The 25,886-nt window shown below is 47.6% G+C and overlaps 1 protein-coding gene across 23 annotated transcripts in view; it reads right to left on the bottom strand.

The window, feature by feature from the left end:
* The window catches only part of ARHGEF10L (Rho guanine nucleotide exchange factor 10 like), a 145,459-nt gene that overhangs the window by 103,343 nt on the left and 16,230 nt on the right, over window positions 1-25,886 (bottom strand). For 11 of the 23 annotated variants that reach the window (XM_083512648.1, XM_083512642.1, XM_083512649.1 and 8 more), the window contains exons 2-4: window positions 12,290-12,413; window positions 8,674-8,946; window positions 7,576-7,603 (exon numbers count right to left, since the gene is read on the bottom strand). In XM_083512648.1, coding sequence (XP_083368774.1) covers window positions 7,576-7,603; window positions 8,674-8,946; window positions 12,290-12,326 — 338 coding nt within the window. In that variant the 5' untranslated portion in view covers window positions 12,327-12,413. Of the gene's footprint in view, window positions 1-7,575; window positions 7,604-8,673; window positions 8,947-12,289; window positions 12,414-19,821; window positions 19,960-25,886 lie in introns of those variants that run through there. The other 12 variants (XM_083512654.1, XM_083512653.1, XM_083512656.1 and 9 more) reach the window with 5 other exon arrangements.

Here is a 25,886-nt window from a genome sequence, read left to right on the forward strand (position 1 = left end):
CCACAGGCTTGCTATCTAAGAGCAGCAGCACAAGAGGAAAACACAGCGGGGAGGGAAGAGGTGTGCGGCTTCGGGTCTCAACACCTGCCCCACCCACTACCCAAATGGCAGCACAATGGGACAGACTATGCAGTGGGAGAAATTATCCTCAGATCAGCTCAGTTGACCTACCCTTAAAGGCAGCTTGTGGGCCCCGAGTCTGCAGCTCCGGCTTCCAAAGGCTGCTGCGCCATTTTATCCTCAACTCCTTTCGCTGCAGTGGAAGGCGCAATTTCTCTCCCTCTTGCCTTTATGCTGACAGTGCCCAGGCAAGGCAGCGATCAATATTTCCGCCTCGCCCTCCTCGGCTGCTTTGCTCCACCCCCCACCAAGCTCAGCATCCTTCTGAAGATGCCAGGCCCTGCCTCTTGCTGGCTCTCTGCCTGCCTGCACACAAACACACACACACTTAATGGCTGGGCTTTGGAAATGGATTGCTAAAAGCCTCTACTTGACAGAGGAGGAAAGCAAAGCTGGAGGCAGTGATGCTTCTGGGTACCAGCTGCTGGAAACCGCAGGAGGGGACAGCTGCTCCTGTGTTCGAATCCTGCTTCCCGGTTTCCCAGAGGGGCATCTCTGGGGCACTGTGAGAACTGGGTGCTCAACTAGGCGAGCTGCTGTGTGTGTGTGTGTGTGTGTGTGTGTGTCTGCGCGTGTGTGTGTGTGTTTTAACATACTTTCCAAATTTATACATTTCACTGATTTTACCCTCATTTTGACATTTCCAAAACTTGACTTCCTCCCCACCCGGTTCCTTTAATTAATTTTAATATCTTCTGCATATCCAAATTAATTTGTTCATTTATTCATCTACTTTAAATATATACTCTTACGAAACTGCAGGTTGTTACAATAATCCTGTCCATGTCTGCTTGCAATTTATCTGTAAACATTCAAATCAAAAGAATTTCCATTCTTTTATAAAAAGTTTGTTATCTTGGTTTCTTATTCTTCCGGTAAGCTTCGCCATTTCCGCATACTCTATACGTTTTTGTGTCCATTCTTCCTTTGCTGGGGCCAGCAGACTGTGTGTGTGTGTGTGTGTGTGTGTGTGTGTGTGTGTATTACATATATCAAAGGCAGTTGGTGGAGAAGCTTTAATCCCTCAAATCATGAGGTCTAGAAACTTGCTTCTTAAAAGGGGGGGAATGAAAGCTACAATTGAGAAGCAGAATTCAATTCAAAAGGAGTGCAAAGTGGGAATGCTTGTGCGCTTCCCATAATAAGCATCTGGTTGGCCACTGTGAGGACAGAATGCTGGATCTACACTGATTTGCAAAAACACTAAAAAACACAACCATAATACAGCTCTCAATGCAAATTTACATTGGCAAGGGATCGCTGCTCTATATCGCATTCTGGTGTCCCATTTTTCTAACACATTTTTAACGTTTTAACTGACCAGTAAACCACTGAGCCTCTTCGGCTTGACGATCAGAAGGTCAGCGGTTCAAATCCCATGACGGGGTGAGCGCCCGTTGCTCTGTCCCAGCTCCTGCTAACCTAGCAGTTTGAAAGCACACCAGTGCAAGTAGATAAATAGGTACCACTGCGGCGGGATGGTAAATGGCATTTCCGTGCGCTCAGGCTCCCGTCACACCAGAAGCGGTTTAGTCATGCCGGCCACATGATCCGGAAAGTTGTCTGTGGACAAACGCCGCCTCCCTCGGCCTGAAAGCGAGATGAGCACCACAACCCCATAGTTGCCTTTAACTGGACTTAACCATCCAGGGGTTCTTTACCTTTACCTTTTATAGATTAGTCCTTGGTAGGCCATTGCCCTGATCCAGCAGGACTCTTCTGTTCTAAAGGAAAATAATAAGAAAACTGTGCTCCCACCAGACTGGCATATTCTGCAACACATGCTTGAGTCCTGAGTTAAGAAAAATAAGGCATTCTGCACATGCCCAGAGTTCTCTTACAACCAATCCCTCTTCCCGTGGAACTCTGGGAATTGTAGCTCCATGAGCAGGGGTCTCCCTTAGCGATGCCCAGCCCCCTGAACAAATTTCTGTTCCCAGGAGTCGTTGGAGGAAGCCACGATAACAGCTTTCCTACCGAAGCACCCTGAAATTAATTACGTAATTGTGTTGGTTTTGGATAGAAAGGCAAGTCACTTAAGTTTGAGAGGAACTCCAACTGTAGCAGAATAGGAGTGGCATGAAGGTCCCTTCTGCAATGTGGTGCAGTGGTTAGAGCGCTGGAATAGGCTCTGGGGTTCAACTCCCCCAACTCAGCCAAATGAAGTTTACCAGGCGATTTTAGGCTAGTAACTCTCAGCCTAAACTACCTCACAGGGTTGTTGTGGGGATGAAATGGGAAGGAAGAGAAGTATATATGCCACCTTCAGCTCTCTGGAGCAAAGAAGCTGGGATATCAAAGCAGTAAATTAAAATAAAATAAAGTGTTCTCACCCCACTTTAAACTGTCAAAGAATCTAATGGCAGCCAGGAGCCAACAAAACTAAAAAACTGAATGTGTATTACAATTGTAGGATAGGCCGTGACTGTTTAAGGCGATCCAATATTCTGCAAAAGGCACCTTCTCTAGGTTCATATAATTCTGCCCTTCCCCATTCATAAATCAATAATAGTGCAATTGTAACAACCATTCAAAAATAAATACTTTCCCCCCAGCCGCCACTAGAGGCCACTATTGGACTTCCACCTTGACCACCGCCATCTGGTCTGGGATATCTATTAAAACCTGCCTTTCCATGACATTTTGGAAATCCCCGTCTTCCTGGTTTCCCAAAACTGCTCTCTCTTTTTTTCTAAAGGCCCCCAGATTCCAAAGTTCATATGTCACCTCCCGGATCTACGTTTCGCAATACCCTGCATCCCTGTTCCTCTGGCCACAAAGCCAAAACTTCAGGAACGAAAGCTTGGGGACACTCTTGGGACAAGATGATCACCCCTAGCCACTGTACATGTAAAACGTTCATCAGCCACAACGCGGAGGGAGGCCCCCAGGCTTGCTCTAAGGAAAAAGTGAATTTGGAGGAATCAATCCCTGACTGATCCACAAATGGGAATAAGAGACAAACAGGGATACAGGGCACCTCTGGGCATGTGCTGAGGGTCTTTCATGAAAACGCACCATCCAAGTTGGCGGCCACCAGTCAGCATCGCCTCTCGTGGCAGGGAGTTCCATAGTTTAACTACGCCCTGGGCGGAGGAGGACTTTCTTTTATCCATATTGAATCTACTTAATCCCGCACAACCTTTGTTTTGGACCATCAACATAAGGAAACAATGTAAATATTTAGGCTGTCAACAGCAAAGCTGGCTCTCAGAACCAAATGGCAGGTAATCACCGGGAAGAAAACAGCAATTAAATTAAGTGGGCTTATGGAAATAAGCTGAATAACAGACTGATTAAGCAACCAGGTTTTTGGAAATATGTTTTGCGGTTTTTTCCCCTCCTTAAGAATCTGCAGGCAGAAAGCAGCATGGTGGCTTTCTTGAGCTGTACTCTGAAATGTCGTGCGGACCCACATAGAGGGAAATTGCTATTTCAGGAGAAATGTTTAGCTGGTCTGCTTATATACTGCCGTGGATTTTACCTTTGCAGAGTTAAAAACATAAGAGCTCTGCCACATCAAGCCAATGGCCCATCTAATCTGCATCGTGTTCTCACCGCGGCTGACCAGATGTCACAAAACAGAAACTCGGAAACAGCATCCAAGCACAACATCCCTCTCTCCTCTTGCAATTTCCATCACTGCCTCTGACTGTAGAGGCAGAATAGGGCCATTGCGACCAGGAGCAATCCATAGCCCTCTTCTCCTCCATGAATTTGTCCCATCCTCTTTTAAAGCCATCCAAGTTGGCGACCACCGCTGCCCCTTGTGGCAGCGAGTTCCACAGGTTAGCTCTGGGCTATGTGAAGGAGGTTTCCCAGTAGTGATGTATGGAAGTGAGAGCTGGACCATAAAGAAGGCTGATCGCCGAAGAATTGATGCTTTTGAATTCTGATGCTGGAGGAGACTCTTGAGAGTCCCATGGACTGCAAGAAGATCAAACCGATCCATTCTGAAGGAACTCAGCCCTGAGTGCTCACTGGAAGGACAGATCGTGAAGCTGAGGCTCCAATACTTTGGCCACCTCATGAGAAGACAAGACTCCCTGGAAAAGACCCTGATGTTGGGAAAGATGGAGGGCACAAGGAGAAGGGGACAACAGAGGACGAGATGGTTGGATAGTGTTCTTGAAGCTACCAGCATGAGTTTGTCCAAACTGCGGGAGGCAGTGGAAGACAGGAGTGCCTGGCGTGCTCTGGCCCATGGGATCACGAAGAGTCGGACACGACTAAAAGACTAAACAACAACAAATGTGAAGGAGGATTTTCCTGTATTGGACCTGAATCTTCAAACATTCAGCTGCGTTGCACGCCCACCGATTCTAGTGTCACGAGAGATGGAGGGAAACTTTCCTTCATTGTATACGCTTCTACCAGGTCTCTTCTTAGTCCTCTTTTCTCTAAAGGACCCAAATGCTGCAACCTCTCTTCATATGTGGAACTGGTTGCTCTCTGCAACCTTCCTCTTGGAAAACCACTTCCAGCCAGCCAAAATCCCTCAAAAAGGGGACAAGGCAGGGCTAGGGAGAGGCGTGGCCATGGGAGGCTTCTGGGGGCCACATCCAGAGGTTCAGGGGTCCACGTTAGCCCCTCCAGGCCTGAGGTGCAGCCCCAACACAAACACCCCTTGTTAGACTCTAGCCATAACAATAACAGCCAAGCCAAGAATTGTCTGGGGGGGGGGGGCGGTGGAACGAGTGTTTTATCTGCGAAGCAATTTTCACACAGAGACACCCACATTTGAATATGTTCCCCAGGATCCTTGCGTCAATATCAAACACGAAAAACCTGCCTTCTTAAAGTTGCTAAACCTTGTTGCTTACACCCAGTAAGGCTTTGCAAACCAACGAACCAACAAATCTGAACGGCGCTTGACACCCAGAAGTGAATTCCTGGCTGACAAATTGGAGACCTTTTCAGTCCCAGTGGTACTGATTCAAACCGCCTGGACTTTGTACGTGCTCAGAGGAACTCTCGTTCCTCGGTTCCCCCTAAACTGATTTTTGAATTCTGAATTTATTGTAATTCACGTTTTATACTGTATTTTATGCTGTTTTTGTTGCATCAATTAAGTGTTTTAAATTTGTTTTTAACCGCCCTGAACCCGGTTTTCTGAACCGGGAAGGGCAGGGTACAAATAAAAATTTAGTATTATTATCATTATAATTTAGGTCTCCCATACTGAGCTGCTGTTTTCCACCTGGTTCCACCTGGTAGGGATTAGGATTAGGATTAAAAACACATTTTTCCTCCTCCAAGGCTGAAGCCTGCCTTGCACAGAGGAAACTTGGACTTCTCCTGCCCCCACCCCCTTACCTTGAGAGGAAAAGGCTGTTGAAACACCCATAATCTAAGCTGCCAGACCAGGCCATGTAAACAAGAACTTCCCTTGACACTCAAGGCCTGCAGGCACTGCTGGCTGCAACCCAAAAGCTCCCTCTCTTATCACCTGGAGAGGGAGGGGCTAAGGAGTCAGTAGGGAAGAGCGAGCTACCTGCCGTTTAACCCTTCAGCTGCCAGATCCAGGAAACAACCCAAGAACTATAGGAGGAAGCAGCTACCACAATCTCCCAGCATCTCTCCTGAAATTGATACCCCCCAGAAGATGTCTCTGGGCTAGCCAGGGTGATAGCCCAAGCCTCAGGTGAGCCAGGGTGAGGCCTCACAGATGGAGCTGGACTACAACTCCCATCGGCGCCAGGTCAGGGATGGTAAAAGGAAGCTAGATTCCATCTGGAGCAGTGCCTTGGGTCTCCAGCTGGTTTTAGACTACAATTCCCATCATCCCTGACCGCCGACTCCTAACTGAACTCCATTCAATATCTTTGATAGCTTCTTCTTTAATCGAAGGCAGGGTTTCCCAAATCTGGGTCTCCAGCTGGTTTTTGGACTACAATTCCCATCATCCCTGGCCACTGGTCCTGCTAGTTAAGGATGATGGGAGTTGTAGTCCAAAAACAGTTGACCCGAGTCGGGAAAGCCCTGATCTGCAGAGCCACAGGTTTCTCCTCCCTGCTTTAGAATAAAGCAGAGTTGTGATGGAGGCAGCCACGGGCAGCGAAGGCAAGTGAGGGTCTAGTTCAGGAATGGGCAAGCTGCTACGGCTGGACAACAACTCTCATCATCATCCCCAGCCAGAATAGCCGATGTTCATTGCCAAGTTGCCTTCCAGAAGCATCTGAAAAGTGACAGGTTCTCCACTGCTGTGTTAAAAGAAGGCTGAATTGTGATGGAAGTAGCCCAGGGCAGTGAAGGCAAGTGAAGGTCTAGTTCAGGGATGGGGAGCCTGTGACCCTACAGGTGTTCCTTGACCAGCCCAAGACAGCATGACCAGTGGTCAGGGAGGACCAGTGGCAGGGCCGGATTTAGGTTTGATGAGGCCTTAAGCTACTGAAGGTAATGGGGCCCTTTTTATTATTTATTTATACATACATACATACATACATACATACATACATACATACCCCGCCCATCTGGCTGGGTTTCCCCAGCCACTCTGGGCGGCTTCCAACAAAGTATTAAAATGCAGTGGTCTGTTAAACATTAACAGCTTCCCTAAACAGGGCTGCCTTCAGATGTCTTCTAAAAGCCTGGTGGTTGTTCTTCTATTTGACATCTGGCATTCCACAGGGCAGGTGCCACTACCGAGAAGGCCCTCTGCCTGGTTCCCTGTAATTTGGCTTCTCGCAGTGAGGGAACCGCCAGAAGGCCCTCGGCGCTGGACCTCAGTGTCCGGGCAGAACGATGGGGGTGGAGACACTCCTTCAGCCATACTGGACCAAGGCCGTTTAGCTGTCCTTTGTCAACAACAAATTGTCACTGTTTTTTGTGTTGAATATATGACAAATGGTAATTTATGGACCTAATAGGTATCTAAAGCCATTTGCACATAACAAATAAAAGGTAAAAGGACCCCTGACCATTAGGTCCAGTCGTGACCGACTCTGGGGTTGCAGCGCTCATCTCGCTTTATTGGCCAAGGGAGCTGGCGTACAGCTTCCGGGTATGTGGCCAGCATAACTAAGCCACTTCTGGCGAACCAGAGCAGCGCACAGAAACACTGTTTACCTTCCCACCAGAGTGGTACCTATTTATCTACTTGCACTTTGACGTGCTTTCGAACTGCTAGGTTGGCAGGAGCAGGGACCGAGCAATGAGAGCTCACCCTGTCGTGGGGATTCGAACCGCTGACCTTCTGATCAGCAAGTCTTAGGCTCTGTGGTTTAACCCACAGCGCCACCCGCGTCCCATTTTAAATTAATAAAGATACATTCCAGGCATAACCTCTGGAAAGGAAAGGTTGCCCTGAGAAACACTGATGCCAAAAGGAGGAAGGGTGAGGCAGCTGAGATTTTCTTCCCCCCATCTCACAAATGCTCGTTTTCCGTTCTTGCTTTTTAAAAATATTATATATCTACAGTATGCATGCACGAATTTTTTTTTAGAGCCACTTACTCCGAATGCGTCTGTGAGCCCAGGTGATCTGCCGGGAAAGAAATAGACAAAAGATGGTCAGTTGGTACCCAAGAAAGCCATCAGTTCTTGTGTCACAGAATCATAGATGCTCACCTAGCACAACCACCTGAAATACAGGAATCACAACGTATCAGATTGGTTACTATGGCTCAGAGACATAGCTGTCAACTTTCAGATTTGAAAATAAGGGATCAGCAGCCTCACCTGTCCCGGGGACAGGCTATGGGATATCTAACAATCCGGGATAGCAGCGGGAAGCAGCGGGAAATGGTGCTGGAATAAGGGAGTTTCACGCAAAAAAAGGGAAGGTTGACAGCTATGCTCAGAGAGGGTTGGAGGAAGGCCAGAGAGACCTGGGTTCGAATCCCCGTCCGGCCATGGAGCTTAATGGGATGACCTTTGTTCCACCTCAGCCCTGACCTAACTCACAGGGGCATTGTGAGGTTGAAAATGAAGGAAAGGGCAGGGCAAGCGAAGCGTCAATTCTGAACTCCCTGGTTTTAATTGAGCAAGATCGTAGGTAGGCAAACTAAGGTCCGGGGGCCGGATCCTACCCAATCACCTTCTAAATCCGGCCAGTGGACAGTCTGGGAATCTGCATGTTTTTACATGACTAGAATGTGTCCTTTTATTTAAAATGCATCTCTGGGTTATTTGTGGGGCCTGCCTGGTGTTTTTACATGACTAGAATGTGTGCTTTTATTTGAAATGCATCTCTGGGTTATTTGTGAGGCATAGGAATTCATTCATTTTTTCTTCTTTTTTTCAAAATATAGTACGGCTATATTTTGTGAACCGGCCCCCTGCTGAAAAAGTTTGCTGACCCCTGAGCAAGATACATTTTTTTTTAAAGCGAGACTGAAAATCTGAGAACAGGACATTATCGAACGGAAACCCGCTCTTTAATGCTGAATCTAGATGAGCCCTTCGGTTTTAACCATTACTGGGTACTGGACCCTGAGAATTGGAAGGGTCTATGGGCATCATCCAGTCTGACCCCCACCCCAAAACCCACAAGCTGCCGGTAACCAGTAGAGGGTTGAAACTGGTTCAGAAGCCTGGTGTAGACGCGCTTACCGAGGTTCGAGTCAGAATGAGTCATAGGGACCCGGTCCTCCAGCAAAGCCTCTTCGGCCTCCCAGTCATCCAGGGGTTCAAGGTCGTCGCTGATGCTGGATCTGCGCCTCTGAGGTGGGCCCTGCACAGCCCCCCTGGTGCCCAGCTCGGTCCTGGCATTGCTGACCACCAGCCGGCCGTCCTCGTCCTCGCTGTCCTCAAAGTCAAAGGCCTCGCCCCCCTCGTCCTCCCCCTCCGTCGAGATCTCCAAAACGCCCTGCGTGGCCCCGTCTCCTGGAAAGCAGAAGGGAGCAGGGGAACACGCACAAATCAGCAATTTGGTGGTCTGCAGCCCTTCATTCAGAACAATGAGGGCCAGAAACTTGCTTTATTTTTAAGGGAAAGTCCATAGCTCAAGGGTGAGAGCACGTGCTTTGCACACGGCCTAAAATCCTGGAGAGCTGCTGCCAGCCAGTGTGGGCAGCACTGATCTAGATGGACAAGTGTTCCGATGCCCTTTAAGCAGATTCTTGTGTTCCTATGTCCCATTTGGCTGTTTTGTTATTATTATTGCTTTATTTCATTACATTACATTTATACACCTCTTGGTTGTTGTTGTTGTTGTTTTAAAAAAGCTGTTGTTTACAAAAAGATAAAACAAGGAAATCGAGGGGGAAATGCAATACTTTAAAAGTTAAAAATCATTTTTCTAAGCGTCTGGGCAGGCTGGCCCATGAATGTTTTTGGCTGGCATTGAAAAGAACACAGCTGTGATAGGAATTTTATGGTCTTAGATATATGGTAATTTTCATAAGTGTACCAACCAAGCACGTACATAGATCAGCACAGGAAGGCCAACCTAGAACCATTTTGATTCCTAAACTGAGCAAATGTTTTCTCTGCAAGGTCAAACTGGAAAAGCCTCCCCATTGTCTTTTCCTTCACAAATCCTATCTTAAGGGTATGTCTGTGTTTGAATAGGGTCTTAAAGACCAACTAAGTTAGTTCTTGGTATGAGCTTTCGTGTGCATGCACACTTCTTCAGATACACTGAAACAGAAGTTGCCACTCCCCACCTTCTCACTATATAGAAGGATCTGGCAACTTCTGTTTCAGTGTATCTGAAGAAGTGTGCATGCACATGAAAGCTCATACCAAGAACTAACTTAGTTGGTCTTTAAGGTGCTACTGGAAGGAATTTTTTTATTTTGACTATGGCAGACCAACACGGCTACCTATCTGTAATTTGAATAGGGTGTGAGCCTGTGACCTGGCCAGGAACTAAGTATCTATCACTACAAAAGAATGGCCAGGCTACCCAGGCAATCCAATCAAGTGACCTGCCAGACAGGAGATAAACAACAACAGGAGAAAAACAGTATTCAAATTTCTGTTTTAGACCGCCTTTTCTGTGATGTAGGTGTGATGTATCTGAGGGGTGGTCTTAGGTTACACCCCTTCTGTGATGTATGTATGATGTTTCTGGGGGTGGTCTTGATCTACAGGGTGGCAATTTCAAAAGTCTTTATAAGGCCTTGCATGCCATCTGGGTCCCTCCTCTCTCCTGTGAGTGAGGGGAGCACCCTGTTGCAACAGATCAATAAAGGCCAAGCCTACAGGCTGCTGTTTTGCTCCAAGTTATCCTGGTTGGTGTCTTTGTTTTTTGTCCAAGGGAGCCCTCGGATTTTTCCATTAACACAGCACTGCTTGTTATCAATAGGTAGGGAGTTCCGAAGTGCAGGAGCTGGTTGAGCCCTTGCAAATGCAGAACGAGAATTATGTGGCAAATATAATAGTGCCAGTTCCAATTGAAGCATTAAAAAGGTGCATAGAGATTCCTTTGTTCTCCCCATATTCCAATTTTTTAAAAAAATATATATAACCCGATAATAGTTTATTTTGCCTTGTGGCAAACGGTGAGCGCGGGGGAGTGTTTGCAAACTCAAGCCGCTGTCATTAAACAGGTTTGCAGGTGGCGGTGAGGTTTTATGCCTCAGGATTAATCCCCTGCTTTCTGGCAGGAGCTCAAGGCTAGGAGGGCGTGCTAAATTGGGAGCAGGAAGGAACCAAATACTGTGCTAGAAGCGCTGCCCTCTGTTTGCCAAGTTCTAAACTGACCTGGCTGGCGATGGAAGGAAAAGGTCTTAGACTTCTGTCTGCTGATTTCACATAACCATAGAACTGTAAGCTGGAAGGTACCCCCCAAAACATCTAGCCCAACCCCCCTGCAAAGATGTTTATAACATGATGCGTAGCCTGGAGAAAGCAGCTAGAGAAAAGTTTTCCTCCGTCTCTTGTAACGTCAGAAGCCACAGTCACCCACTGAAACCAAACACTGAAAGATTCAGAATGGATAAAATACCGGTAACTGTGCAGAAACAACCTAACACATTTTGCAAAGCACTTTCAAGACTTATGTGTCGATCGCTGAAAAAATACACCCAGGACCTTCCCCCCCCCCCTTTTATTAATTTTTTAAAAATATTTTATTAAGGATTTTCTTGTTTTACAGAAGTACCGTAAGTGTAATGCCTCGTGTGTTCCCCCCCCCCCCGTAACATTTTTACAAATCCGTTTCATTTGTGGAGGCATTAGGGGGAGAAGAAAAGAAAAGGAAAAAAGAAAGGGGGGTGGAGAGAGGGAAGATGGATGGGGGTGGGGTCGGGTGGCGGTGTTTCTATTATGTTTAATGTATGTAGAGTTTGGTGTCAGCGTTGCTTGTGTTGTTCACTTGTGTTCCTTTGGTGTTTGTTGTTTGTTTGTTGTTTCTGCCTCAGCAGCACCAACGAGGACTAGAAAATTGCTTTATATCTGCAGGAAAACTCAGTTTCCCTCTGAACTGCTGGAACATATTCTGCGTCACCTGGGTGGTGGGGCATGTGTCAGTAACCTAGACATCTGCCCCTGCCCCCATCTTTTTATTTTAAAAATGAAATAAAAATCAGAAAGGTGTCGCTATTTGATGAGGAGTAGAGCAAAGATCAGGTAGACCAGAAGTTGGTGGAGTGAGATTTACAGAAGTTTGGAAAACTGACAGAAAGTACCGCCTTCTTTTGGAACCCAAATATTAACACCTAAAGCCGTAACAACTCTGCAAGTAGTTTAAGGAACTGAAGAGAATATAAGAAGTGCATTTGCCATCTTGTTTACAAGCCTGCATCCACCAAATCTTGATGATAGATTAGATAGATAGATAGATAGATAGATAGATAGATAGATAGATAGATAGATAGATAGATAGATAGATAGATGATAGATAGAGTTAGATAGATGATAGATAGATAGATAGATAGATAGATAGATAGATAGATAGATGATAGATAGAGAGGTAGGTAGGTAGAGAGAGAGAGGGGGGGTAGATAGATGATAGATAGATGATAGATAGATAGATAGATAGATAGATAGATAGATAGATAGATAGATGATAGATAGATAGATAGATAGATAGATCTAAATATAGTTAACTGTGTCTTGAAAGACTTTCATCTCCTGGCAGATCTTTTACTTAGCTAATTTTGTTGTCAAATAAAACCTTTTCCCTCCTTAACATCCCTAAGTCTCCAAGTACCAGAGTTTTCTTTAGAAAAAGCAGAAATAGCCAGAAGTAGAGTAAGAGGACATGCCTCAGTGACAGTACCTATCGAAGACGGTTGGGGTGGTTGAGAAGTGGCCATCTCCTTTTCTCCCTGTCTGTGTGTCTGTCTGTCTCTCAACCACTGTTTCCTGACGTTTCTCTCCCGGAGCCTTTCCCTGCTGTTTTCCTAAGCGGAAGGGGGGAAAAGAAATTTGTTCAGGTGGGACTCTGTTCTTCCAGGAAGCAAATCCCCCAATCTTATTTCCCCCAAAAGGCTTTCCCCCATCCAAGACTGTTGCTACAGTTCCTGCTTCCCTGCCTGGGAACCCCAGACTCTGCATCAGGCGGAAAGGTGATAGTTGCAGAATACAGTGGTACCTCAGATTACATACGCTTCAGGTTACAGACTCCGCTAACCCAGAAATAGTGCTTCAGGTTAAGAACTTTGCTTCAGGATGAGAACAGAAATCGTGCGGCAGCGGCACAGCAGTAGCAGGAGGCCCCATTAGCTAAAGTGGTGCTTCAGGTTAAGAACAGTTTCAGGTTAAGTACGGACCTCCGGAACGAATTAAGTGCTTAACCTGTGGTACCACTGTATATGCATCCAATGTTATTTTGTGATCTGGGCAATTTCCACTCAATATCCTTCCTGACACAGCTGCAAAGGTTACTCAGGAACCAAAACAAGGCCTTCCGGCCCTTGCATGTTCTTTCCCCCATGAGGGCTAGGAACTTAGATTTTCCTAGGAAAGCTAGAAAATTAAGGATGGGGTCTTATCCCACCCTCCTAAAGCAGTACATGCATGAGGCTGTCATAAGAGACCCCATTGACCGAGTTTCTGTAACACCTATCTGGATTGCGAGATGAGGCTATCAGACCTCATATGAGAACACAGGAATTTGCCCAAGTCAGACCCATGGCTCTATAAAACTCAGTACAGTACTGTCAACACTGACTGGCAGCAGGGTTCCAGGCAGGGGGTCTTCCCCCAACCCTACCAGGAGATGTTGTTGGAGATTGAACGTGGAACCCTCTGCACCCTACAGGGTTTGGATTGCATAGATCAGTGTTTCCCAAACGTTTTTGGGCAACGGCACACCTGCTTACCGGAAAAAAATCTCGCGGCACACCACCATTAAAGCCCCGCCCCGTGACGTCAGCGCGCAGCGTCACGCGGGGGGGGGGGGACGCACAAAAGTGAACGTTTTTTCCCTTCCCCTTGCCGGGGTGGGAGGAGGCAGCAGAGCGAGGGCAGCTGAGGCGGCGGCGGCGATAGCGGGCGGAGGAGGAGCCGTCGCCGGGAGTTGCTGCTGCTGCTGTTGCTGCTGCTGCCCGGACATGCCGGCCTCCTCCTCCTCCGCTGTCTCGCGCTCCTCCCTTTTGCGCGAGCTGCCCCGCCGCTCGGCACCACCACCGCGGAGCCGCCCCCGGCTCGACGCGGATCCTCGCCGCCGCCGCCGCCGCCTCTCGCCGCCCGACTCGCCCGCCTCCCTCCCACGGCACACCAGCCGGTGTCTCACGGCACAGTAGTGTGCCGCGGCACACCGGTTGGGAAACACTGGCATAGATGACGGAGAGGAAATCACATCTCGTATCAAGGATTGGGAGAACCCGGTCACTGGCCAATCCTACCCTTCGTGGCTGGCATTCTGCTAACCAACTGCACCTCTGGGCAAAATGAATCCCACAAAATCAGCCCAGGAGGTGGGGCCTCGCCCAACCAGCATTCTATCGCTCATCAAGGCACTTCCAGATTAGCCCAGAGGAAGGCCCTCTAAACTTCGGAACTCACTGCCACAGGAAACAGGGGTGGCCACCAAGTTGGATGGCTTTAAAAGAGGATTAGACAAATTCACGGAAGAGGTGAGGGCTATCCATGGTTACTAGCCACAATGGCTAGGTTTTACCTCCACAGTCAGAGGCAAGGATGCTTCTGAATGCCAGTTCCTGGAAAGTTTTATTATTATTAGTTAACATAATTATTACAAAATACAAGCAAAATACTGCAAATACATACATACATATATATTTCAGATAAGCACACACATATAAAAAAAGAACAAAAAAGAAAAAAGGAAGAAAAGAAAAAAGAAAAAAATAAGGAGAAAAAGAAGTAGAAGAAAAATTGGAAGAATTTCTTCCAAGTTTATTCTACAAATATCTCAATAATAAAATTTCATTGATTGACTTCCATCGCTTACACTGCACTTCCTATATACATTTTAAGCAAAATAGTATTTGTTATTCCATATTTTCCCCATACAATTTCATACAAATATTCTAATCAATAAGTTTTCTAAATCTTTCATAAATCTATTCTAAACACAACTGTAATGTGTATGGGTTGCTCGTGCGTAAGTTGCCGCCTCTCCAAGCTTTGTTGCCTTGCTAAACCTTTCAGTCTGGACAGCGCTTCACTTCGTGGCTGCCTCAGTCGCTAGCAGAATCCGTCAGTGGGCGTTTCTTAAATCTTTTCCCACATAAAAGTTGTTTGACACCCAGTCTCCTCCTACTCTCTCTGCGCGGAAGTCTTCTGCGCAGGGTGGGCGTGGGTAGCGGAGGACCCGTGCTCTCCCCGCTGGTGTGCGGTGAAGAGTCCTGGAGCCCTCTCGCCGATTTCCCCATCAGCCCCTCTATATCCCTGGTGTTGCACTGATTTGCTTCCCCATCTGCGGAGCTGCCTCTCTCCCTGCTGGGCCCTTCTCCAGCATCATTTGAGAGCCTTCCCTCCGCCTCTAGCTCCGATGTCAGTTCCCTGACAACAACCAACACCTTACACTTGATCTTTGTCTACATAAATAATCATTTAAGCACTTCCATTGTTTCTGGATTATGTTTTTTTGGTTTTTGTCTTATCAAATCAGTCAGCTTTGCTAATTCCAAGTATTTGCATAATTTATTCAACCATTCTTGTTTGGTTGGAACGTAATTCCCTTTCCAATTATTGGCTATTAACATTCTCGCTGCTGCTGTCGCGTACAAGAAAATATTAATTTTTAATTAAAAAAAAATTTAAATGACAAGATGCCAGTTCCTGGAAACTTGGGGGGGGGGGGAGTCCCGCTTGTGCTTGGGTCCTGCTGCAGGCATCCTTTGGGGAAACCTTGGTGGCCACTGTGAGAACAGGAGGCTGTGCCAGACTTACAAAATTCTAGATCAATTAACCATTTCCCCCGCTTATTTTTGCAAGGGGGTGAGGGAGGATGTAAGTCTGCGAATTTTCCTCCATCGCAGACTCACTCGCCGGAGCCAGATGGTGGGTGTTGGTTTTTTTAAAAAGAAGCAAACCTCAGTAAGCTTTAGAGCAAATCCGTCAGATGGTGAGCATATGGAAGCTGTCAAGAAACCAGTAGGACTCTCGGTATATCATGGAGCCACGAGATCTGCGGGTCGACAGATTCAGCAAGGCTTCCTGATGCCCAGCCTCCATTATATACAGTGGTACCTTGGTTCTCAAACGCCTTGGTACTCAAACAACTTGGAACTGAAACACTGCAAACCCAGAAGTAAGTGTTCCGGTTTGCAAACTTTTCTCAGAAGCTGAATGTGCTCCGTTTTGAGTGTTACGCTTCCAATTTGAGTGCCACACTTCCATTTTGAGTGTTATGCTGAGGTCTGTCTGTTTTTGCTACCGTATTTTTCGCTCTATAACACGCACCCGACCATAACACGCACGTAGTTTTTAGAGGAGGAAAATCCGTAGGCATGCCACCCATAAGCATTTCCTCCATAACACGCACAGACATTTCCCCTTACTTTCTAGGAGGAAAAAAGTGAGTGTTATGGTGCAAAAAATACAGTATTTATTTTCCATTTTTGTGGCTTTTTTGTTTTGCTTTTGTGACTGTGTGGAACCCAGTTCAGTTATTGATTGATTGATTGATTGATTGATTGTGTGACTGCAGTACATTAATTGATGCTTTCATTTTATGGCTCAATGGTCTCGTTAGATAGTAAAATTCATGTTAAATTGCTGTTTTAGGGGTTGTTTTTAAAAGTCTGGAACAGATTAATCCATTTTGCATTACTTTCTACAGGAAAGCATGCCTTGATTTTGGAACGCTTTGGTTTTGGAACAGACTTGCGGAACAGATTAAGTTTGAGAACTTACCACTGTATATTGTTTTTAAATGGGCATTGCTTGCTCTGGATAACTGGATGCCCTTTAGAGTTTTCTCTCCTGGCCAAGCCAATATTTCACTTTCCCAACAGGAGAAAAATGTTTGTCCACATTCTGTTGCTGGGAGTTCTCCTCTCCTCCCAGGGGATGAGAACACCCAGGAACATCACAGGGAGGCTTGGCCAATGGCTAGGAAAGGCGTGTTGCAGGAATGCAACAATAAAATCCGCATTGTTTTAACAGTGGGAATGCAAATACTGTATATGATAGGTCACGTCACATCTGACTGCAAATTCCCACATAGACAGGCCTTTCTTCTAGTTCCAATGTAAGAGTACCGGTATTTTGTTTGTGTGGTTGTATATGTTTGTGCACGTGTGTGTGTGTGTGTGTGTGTGTGTGTGTGTGTATACACACCCCTGCCCATGCACCCAGACTATACATTTTGCTTAACATTCACCCTTTATTTGGCTTTATTCATTTGTTCATCAAAAAAGCATTCATAAAGCACGTTTTTTAAAAAAATCTATCAGCAGTGTACAACATTTAATAAAACGGAGCAATGCTGTTAAAATCCAAAATGTAAAGTATGAAAGACAAATATAAAAGCACATAAAATAAATAAGGCCAGGAATCCAGGGGAAACAAACCACAATTATTTTCATGGGTCAGGGTCTTTCCAAGACACCTGAAACAATGGATGGATCCTACTTCACTTATTAAACAACCATTATTATTGCTGTTAATTAACAGCAATAATAATAATTGTTTAATTACTCAGTGGCTCAGCACAGGCAAAGTGTCTCGGGTTCAGAAGTGGGCGTGGTCAGGAGTAAAAGTGGGTGGGGCAATAGGCAGAAGGTTGGTGGTTCAAGTCCACCCCAGGATTCCTGCATTGGGCTAGATGACACTTAGGGTTCCCTCCGACTCTACCATTTTATGATTCTATGATTTCAGCCAAGCAAAAGCCAAAGATTTCTTCACACACTCTCTCACCCATCCCCCCCCCTCTCTCTTTCCTCTGTTCAGAAGCCTGATAACACTTCAGGGATGCATCTCAGCCAAGCAAAAGTATCTGAGGAGAGTTCAGATCTGGGCCACTGAGGGGGTGTGGATTTGGGACAACGGGAGTGGCTTGGAGAGTGTCCTGTGGGCCAGATTGAGAGGGCCAGGGGGCCACATTCAGCCTGTGGGCTGGAGATTCTTCTTCCCTGGTTCAACGCCTCCCGTTCAATCCCACCTTTGGGCCGGCGATTAAATCTTTAACCTCTCTCCCTGTGCCGCCTCCGGAAAAGAGATCTCTCATTTAGTTTCAGATCATTTGGCTGTCAGGAGGGGCAGGCAGCAAAGAGAGAACTCCCGACAACACACAAATCTTTAACTGGAGAAACCAAACAGCTCCGGGAGCCAAGAATGTCCACATGACCAGCGATCGCTCCCAGCAATGAGACATTTCTTTCGCCGGGAGAGAACAGCCCAAACTTGCTCAATCTCCAGCGTTGCGTCAACATTGCCCAAACCACACAGACAGAGAAACAGAAACTGTCAGAAAAGCCTGGCTGCTGGATCGAGCCAAAGGTCCCATCCTGTTCTCCACATTTTCCACCAAAAACAAAACGGCGAAGAGATACTTGTCCCAATGTCAATCAGCAGGGAGTTCCGAAGATTCCACATAAAAGAGTGATTTCTCGCAAGGGCAGAACGAATGTTATACAGTGGTACCTCGGGTTAAGTACTTAATTCGTTCCAGAGGTCCATTCTTAACCTGAAATTGTTCTTAACCTGAAGCACCACTTTAGCTAATGGGGCCTCCCGCTGCCGCCGCGCCACTGGAGCACGATTTCTGTTCTCATCCTGAAGCAAAGTTCTTAACGTGAAGCACTATTTCTGGGTTATCAGAGTCTGTAACCTGAAGCGTATGTAACCTGAAGAGTTTGGATTTGATATCCCGCTTTATCACTACCCTGAGGAGTCTCAAAGCGGCTAACATTCTCCTTTCCCTTCCTCCCCCACAACAAACACTCTGTGAGGTGAGTGAGGCTGAGAGACTTCAGAGAAATTTGACTAGCCCAAGGTCACCCAGCAGCTGCATGTGGAGGAGCGGAGACGCGAACCCGGTTCACCAGATTACAAGTCTACTACTCTTAACCACTGCACCACACTGGCTCGTATGCAACCCGAGGTACCACTGTATGTGACTCTAGTTTTAAAATGCGAGGGGTGTGCATACTGAACCGGCCGCCTGGGCATAATTGGGGCACGGCGATCGTTCAGATAGAGAGGTGATATAAAAGCCATCTTCAAATTCCTGAAGGGCTGTCACATGGAAGATGGCGCAAACTTGCTTTCTGCTGCTCTGGAGGGTAGGACTCAAATCAATGGCTTCAAGTGGCGAGGAAGGAGATTCCAACTAAACATCAGGAATAACTTTCTGACAGTGAGAACCGTTTGACAGAGGGACGGACTCCCTTGTGAGTTGGCGGACTCTCATTCATTGGCTGTTTCTAAGCAGAGGTTGGATAGCCATCTGTCATGGATGCTTTAGCTGAGATTTCTGCATTGCAGGGGGTTAGACTAGATGACCCTTGTGGGTGTGGTGGAAATGTAAGGTAGGAAAAGAATTTTGGGAAACAATATATAATGAGTTGGAAAAAATGTTTAAAATAAAAAACAAAACCGAAGCCTTCCTTTTAGGAATTCTTGGTGCCGAAATATCAAGGGAGCAGAAAAGACTATTTATGTGTGTGACCACGGCAGTGGGGACATTATTGGTCCAGAGATGGCAAGAAGATAAAGTCCCGACCAGAAAAGAATGGCAGATCAAGTGGATGGATTACGCCGAAACGGCTAAAATGACCAGAAGAGTCAGAAATCAGAAAGACCAAAATTTTAATAAGGAATGGGGGAAATTTATCTTAAAAATCATTGTAAACAGTAGGATTGGAATATCACTTGTAGTTTAATGATGAATTTTGGGCACAATGGAGAGTTTAAAGATTTTGGATTACAGTGGTACCTCGGGTTACATACGCTTCAGGTTACTGACTCTGCTAAACCAGAAATAGTGCTTCAGGTTAAGAACTTTGCTTCAGGATGAGAACAGAAAGCGGCACAGCAGCAGCAGGAGGCCCCATTAGCTAAAGTGGTGCTTCAGGTTAAGAACAGTTTCAGGTTAAGAACGGACCTCTGGAACGAATTATAAGTTCTTAACCCGAGGTACCACTGTATAATAAAAGATGCAGGAGGCAATGATTAACAATAGGACCCACCAAGGGGAAGAGGGGAGTCCAGGAGGTTATATGAAATCTTGTTTGTATGTTGTATGTTCGATATGTGACTGTAAAAAATTAATCTGAAAAACCAAATAAATAAATAAAAAACACCCTTGGGGTACCTTTCAAGTCTACAATTCTAGGATTCTATGGTCTAATAGTAATACCTTGAATTTGGGCTTGTAGCTGGGTGCCAGCTTACCAGAAGATACATCTGTTTTGACCGCTGTGAGAACAGGATGCTGTGCTCAGCAGAGAGTTTGGCCTGATTCAGCGTTGAGGCCGCTGGGCTAGTCATGCGAAAAGGCTCCCTCCAACTCCCATCCCTGAGGCTTTTCTGAGCCACCTTGGAACAATCGGCTGAAGAATATACATTTTTTTCCTTCACCGCCTCCTCCTCCCCTCACAGCTAAAGAAAAAAGAGCCCCACCCTCTCCGGCACTCAGGCTTCCAGTCACGCTGCCTGAACCATCACAGAGAAGGCAGAGAGCCTAGGAAACCATTACGACACCCGTCCCAGATTGGGAGGGTAACAAGGAGAACTCGCCAAGAGGCCATGGAGCAACAAATGGCAGATCAGATCGGATTTCGCTTCAGAAAACAGCAAGGAGCTCCTCCTCTTCAGTTCTGCCTCAAAGGCAGCACTGCGCGTGCATTAAATGTCATCGCACACCCCAGCATGTGCAGCACACAGCTGGGAAAGCCAAGAGTGCCCCTGAGCATGTACAGATCTCAGCTTGCTGCACTGCCTGCAAACCACGGCCTGCTCCCCAACAGCCTTCTCTAGCCTGCCTGACCTCCAAATATTTCGGGCAGATCCGCACTGTACACTTGAATCATGCCCGATGCACATCTGAGTCACCCAACCTCCCCCCCCCACACAAATACTCCTGGAAACCATAGTTTTCCTCCCCACAGAACTCCTGTTTCCAGCATCCTTCACAAACTATGATTCACACGCTCTGCATTTAATTGTATTCGATGTACAGTGGTACCTCTGGTTACATATGCTTCAGGTTACATACGCTACAGGTTACAGACTCCGCTAACCCAGAAATAGTACCTCGGGTTAAGAACTTTGCTTCAGGATGAGAACAGAAATCGGGCAGCAGCAGCAGCGGGAGGCCCCATTAGCTAAAGTGGTGCTTCAGGTTAAGAACAGTTTCAGGTTAAGAACGGACCTCTGGAACGAATTAAGTACGTAACCAGAGGTACCATCTAGAGCAGTGTTTCCCAACCTTTTTTGGGCAAAGGCACACTTGTTTGATGAAAAAAATCTCGAGGCACACCACCATTACAGCCCCGTGATGTCAGCGCGCAGCGTCACGCCGGGAGGGACGCACGAAAGTGTAAGTTTCAATTTTTTTCCCTCCCCCTTGCCAGGGAACCTCCAAGCTTTGGGGGTGGGGGCAGCAAAGCGAGGCAGGAAGGAGAACGCGGCTTGGCTGGGTGAGCTTTGGCAGGGGCAGGGAATGAGAGCCGCGAGGCGGGCGCTGCGGACGGAGGCGCTGCCCGCCGAGCTCGCAGGCAGCCAGGCAGGCAGACGGCGAGAACCCCGCGCTGGGCGGCCTCTCCTCGCCGCCGCCGCCCCGCCTCTCGCCGCCCGACTCGCCCGCCTCCCTCCAGGCAACATCTCGCGGCACACCAGGCAACATCTCGCGGCACACTAGTGTGCCGCGGAACAGTGGTTGGGAAACACTGATCTAGAGTATAGCATCTAGATCAAGGGAAGTAATAGTGCCACTGTATTCTGCTCTGGTCAGACCTCACCTGGAGTACTGTGTCCAGTTCTGGGCACCACAATTCAAAAAGGACACTGACAAACTGGAACGTGTCCAGAGGAGGGCAACCAAAATGGTCAAAGGCCTGGAAACGATGCCTTATGAGGAACGGCTAAGGGAGCTGGGCATGTTTAGCCTGGAGAAGAGGAGGTTAAGGGGTGATATGATAGCCATGTTCAAATATATAAAAGGATGTCATATAGAGGAGGGAGAAAGGTTGTTTTCTGCTGCTCCAGAGAAGCGGACACGGAGCAATGGATCCAAACTACAAGAAAGAAGATTCCACCTAAACATTAGGAAGAACTTCCTGACAGTAAGAGCTGTTCGACAGTGGAATTTGCTGCCAAGGAGTGTGGTGGAGTCTCCTACTTTGGAGGTCTTTAAGCAGAGGCTTGACAACCATATGTCAGGAGTGCTCTGATGGTGTTTCCTGCTTGGCAGGGGGTTGGACTCGATGGCCCTTGTGGTCTCTTCCAACTCTATGATTCTGTGATTCTATGATTCTACCACTGTACGTTTTAAGCACATGACTTCTTGGGAACTGCAGTTTGCAGAACGGGAATGCCGGGAGAGGAAAACGACAGTTCTCAAGATTCATTTGTGGGGAAGCCATGTGCTTAAAAAACCCTGTATTTGAATGTGCTTCAAATGCAGAGTGTGAGTCTGCCCTACGACTCCCATCCTCACCCCGACTCTTGACTACGCTGCCTGGGGCCGATGGGAGTTGTAGTCAAACAACTCCCCGAGGGCGCCAGGTTGTAGAAGGCTGAGCTACAATTTTGAACTTAATTAATAGGCCAGCAAGTGGATGTGTGGTGTTGCGGGGGGTTACCTAGGCAGGAACTAGATCCCTGCCCCACTAACTAGAACCGCAAAGTTTAAGCAGAGGGAGCCCTGTGGCTCTTTGGTACTGTCTCCTGGGGCCGACAGATCTGTGCCCTTTGCAGATGGCTGCCCTCAGAAGCCCCATCTTCCTCTTCCTCTACACGGTTCCCCAGTGGCGTAGCGTGGGTTGTCAGCACCCGGGGCAAGGCAAGTAATTTGTGCCCCCTAACCCGTGGATTTGCGCCCCCTAACCCTAACCCCCAGATGTTGCGCCTGGTGCGGCCGGCCCCCCCTGCACCCCCCACTCTACGCCACTGCGGTTCCCACTGCTGCTATTTATATGTATGCATGTAAATATATATACGGGACGCGGGTGGCGCTGTGGGTTAAACCACAGAGCCTAGGCCTTGCCGATCAGAAGGTCGGCGGTTCAAATCCCCGTGACGGGGTGAGCTCCCGTTGCTCAGTCCCTGCTCCTGCCAGTTCAAAAGCACCTCAAAGTGCAAGTAGATAAATAGGTACCGCTCCGGCAGCAAGGTAAACGACGTTTCCGTGTGCTGCTCTGGTTCGCCAGAAGCGGCTTAGTCATGCTGGCCACATGACCCAGAAGCTGTACGCCAGCTCCCTCAGCCAATAAAGCGAGATGAGCGCCGCAACCCCAGAGTCGGTCACGACTGGACCTAATGGTCAGGGGTCCCTTTACCTTTACCTTTAAAGGGCCCCTGGATGGTTAAGAAGTAGCAGAAGAAGAGTTTGGACTTGATATCCCACTTTTCACTCCCCTTAAGGAGTCTCAGAGCGGCTAACAATCTCCTTTCCCTTCCTCCCCCACAACAAACACTCTGTGAGGTAAGTGAGGCTGAGAGACTTCAGAGAAGTGTGACTAGCCCCAGTCAAAGGCAACTATGGGGTTGTGGCACTCCTCTTGCTTTCAGGCCGAGGAAGCCAGTGTTTGTCCACAGAGAGCTTTCCAGGTCATGTGGCCAGCAGGACTCAACCGCTTCTGGCGCAACGGAACGCCGTGACGGAAACCAGAACGCATGGAAATGCCATTTACCTTCCCGCCGCAACAGTACCTATTTATCTACTTGCACTGGTGTGCTTTCAAACTGCTATGTTGACAGGAGCTGGGGCAGAGCAATGGGAGCTCACTCTGTCACAGGGATTTGAACCGCCGACCTTCCAATTGGAAGCCCAAGAGGCTCAGTGGTTTAGACCACAGCGTCCCTGGGTGGTCCATGAAGGTGAATAGGGCACTGTGCCCTGAACCCCCAACCTCAGCCAACCCCTGCCTGCCTGCCTCCTTACTTACATCCAGTCCTGGGGTGATGGCCCTTTCTGTCTTTCCTCCTCTTCAGTCTCAGGCTTGCCCTTGAAGAACTCAGCAGGAGGATGGCGGACTAAACCAGGATGCCAGTCACTGCCTCTGAATCTGCCTACTGCTGCTTTACACCCCACCATCTGCCACTGGTCCAGCACCTGCTATTAAAAAATGTATCTCCAAAGTCAAGGAGAGCTCCTCATCTTCCAAGCGAGTGTCTTCCACTGCCAAACGACTCTTAAGAAAAGTTTCTCTTAATGCTTAACCAAAAGCCACTTCCCCTGAAATTTGCACCTGCTGGCTCAAGTTCCTGCTTCGTTGGAGCAACGGAGACCAAAAGTCTACTGCAACTTCTGCCCTTCAGAGATCAGGAGGCCAAGGTTGTGTTTCCCCGAAATCTTCTCCTCTCCACAATCACAGGACCCCATTTCCCAAGACCCTTTAATGCTAGATCTATGTGGAAATCAATGCAATCCTTTTAAACCCAGAGAGGGGAAGAGTTGGGAAAGGAGAAACTAAAGATCAGAACAGCTGGAATGAGGTGTGGGAGACTGTCGATTTCAGATTCTCAGGGGGTTTTTTTTAACATAAGATCTCGCCAGATCAGGCCAGTGGCCCACCTTGTCCAGCACCCTTTGGTCAAACCAGGTGCCCCGATGGGAAACACGCAAGCAGGATTCGAACGCAAGAGCCGTCTCCCCACAACCCACAGTTTCCAGCAACTGGTATTCAGAACCGTGGAAGCAGATCTTAGCCATCCCGGCTAGTAATCATCGACAGTCCTCTCCTCTTTGAATTTGTCCAAACCTCTTTCAAAGCCATCCAAGTTGGGAGCCATCCTTGCATCCTGTGGGAGGGAGTTCCACAGTCTAACTCTGGGCTGCATGAAGAAGGACTTTCCTTTACTCGTCCTGAACTAATATGAAAGCTTGGTTCTGTTTGCTTCAGCCGGAAACGGAGACCAAGGATCCCTGCCCCCACAACAGGTGTCAATTTACTCAGCAGTGCCAAGCTGCCTACTGTTGAGTCATCAAGCTCAGTACTGTATACACGGACTGGCAGCAATGAACCTCTGAGTTTCCAGGCAGGGGACACTCCCAGCCCTATGCAGAGATGCCGTTGAACCAGGGCCTTCTGCACTCCTAGCAGATGCTCTGCCGTTGAGGTTCCAACTTTTTCCCAGACACTTAATCTGCGCACATTTGGGTTCTTCTTGAATGGTCCTCTTCGCATTCCTTTGCCATTTTACCCTCTTGTTTACACTTTATTTCATTCATTCATTTGCCCTCTGCACCCACAGGTGCCTATATACAGGTCTGTCAAATAAGGGTAACGCATTACTCGTCTGACGGTGTGACTTATGTCCCCATAAGGTTTAATCAATCTGTTAGTCACCATCAACCCAATAATTTCAAGCACATTTTGTAAGCGGAGGTGCCATGGACCGCTCTCATGTTGTAGCTTCGTGTGATTAAACTACAGGTCCTTTAGTTTCTTAAGGGTTTGGGGAATTTCAACTCTGTGAGGGGTAAACTACAGTTCCCGGAATTATTTTGGGAGGTGGAGCCATGTGCTTTAAACATCCCTTAAACGTTTGGTGTGAATTCAAATTTCCGCAATCTATGCCATCGTTTCTTGTTGCCCCAGAACAACCCTGTTCCTTCCTCACTTATTCATTGTCCCTTAAAAGGTCTATCTCTCGCTCTGGGGCTTCATTGCCACTTTTCCTGGGTAGGGAGCACTGCGCCCAAGTATCCCCCCCCCATGGGGTGTTCAGGCATGCTGCCTGGCCATGGCTCCCTCCATCACCTGAATTCCCCCATCCCCTGAAACTCGCCCGCAGAACTGCCCCCTGTCCCCAAAGCGCACACCCGTGCTCCCTGCAAAAACACATCCAAAGATGAAGAGGGAAAAAATCCACACACTCCCCTTCCTCGCTTCCTCTCTCCCCCCCATCCCAAGACGGGATTGATTTACAAGCACCCCAGCAGGGTTATATATAAACCACGTCTCCGTCAAGCGCCCGTCAATTCTGCTGACCTCGCAAAGGTCACCAACGTCCCATTGGCCTTGCAGGGGGTGCATTATATGGTTGCGTGGGGCTTAACCTTTCCGCAAGTGGCAGGAGGCGGGGGTAATTTTCCGAAACGGCTTTTTAAAAAAAAATATTCTAGCCTTGCTTTTATGCACCAAATGCGAGGGCATTTTGGGGGGCCCGTTCTGCCACGTGCAGACACCCTCTTTTATGGTCCCATCTTAAAAATCTTGGAAAGGGGAGGAGAGAGAGAAGGCAGTTTGGGGAGGTTTGTTTTTGGGGGGAGAGAGAGAAAGGAACCACAT

Source organism: Podarcis liolepis (genome assembly GCF_965112155.1).
Source record: "Podarcis liolepis genome assembly, chromosome: 7".
Lineage (NCBI taxonomy): Eukaryota > Metazoa > Chordata > Lepidosauria > Squamata > Lacertidae > Podarcis > Podarcis liolepis.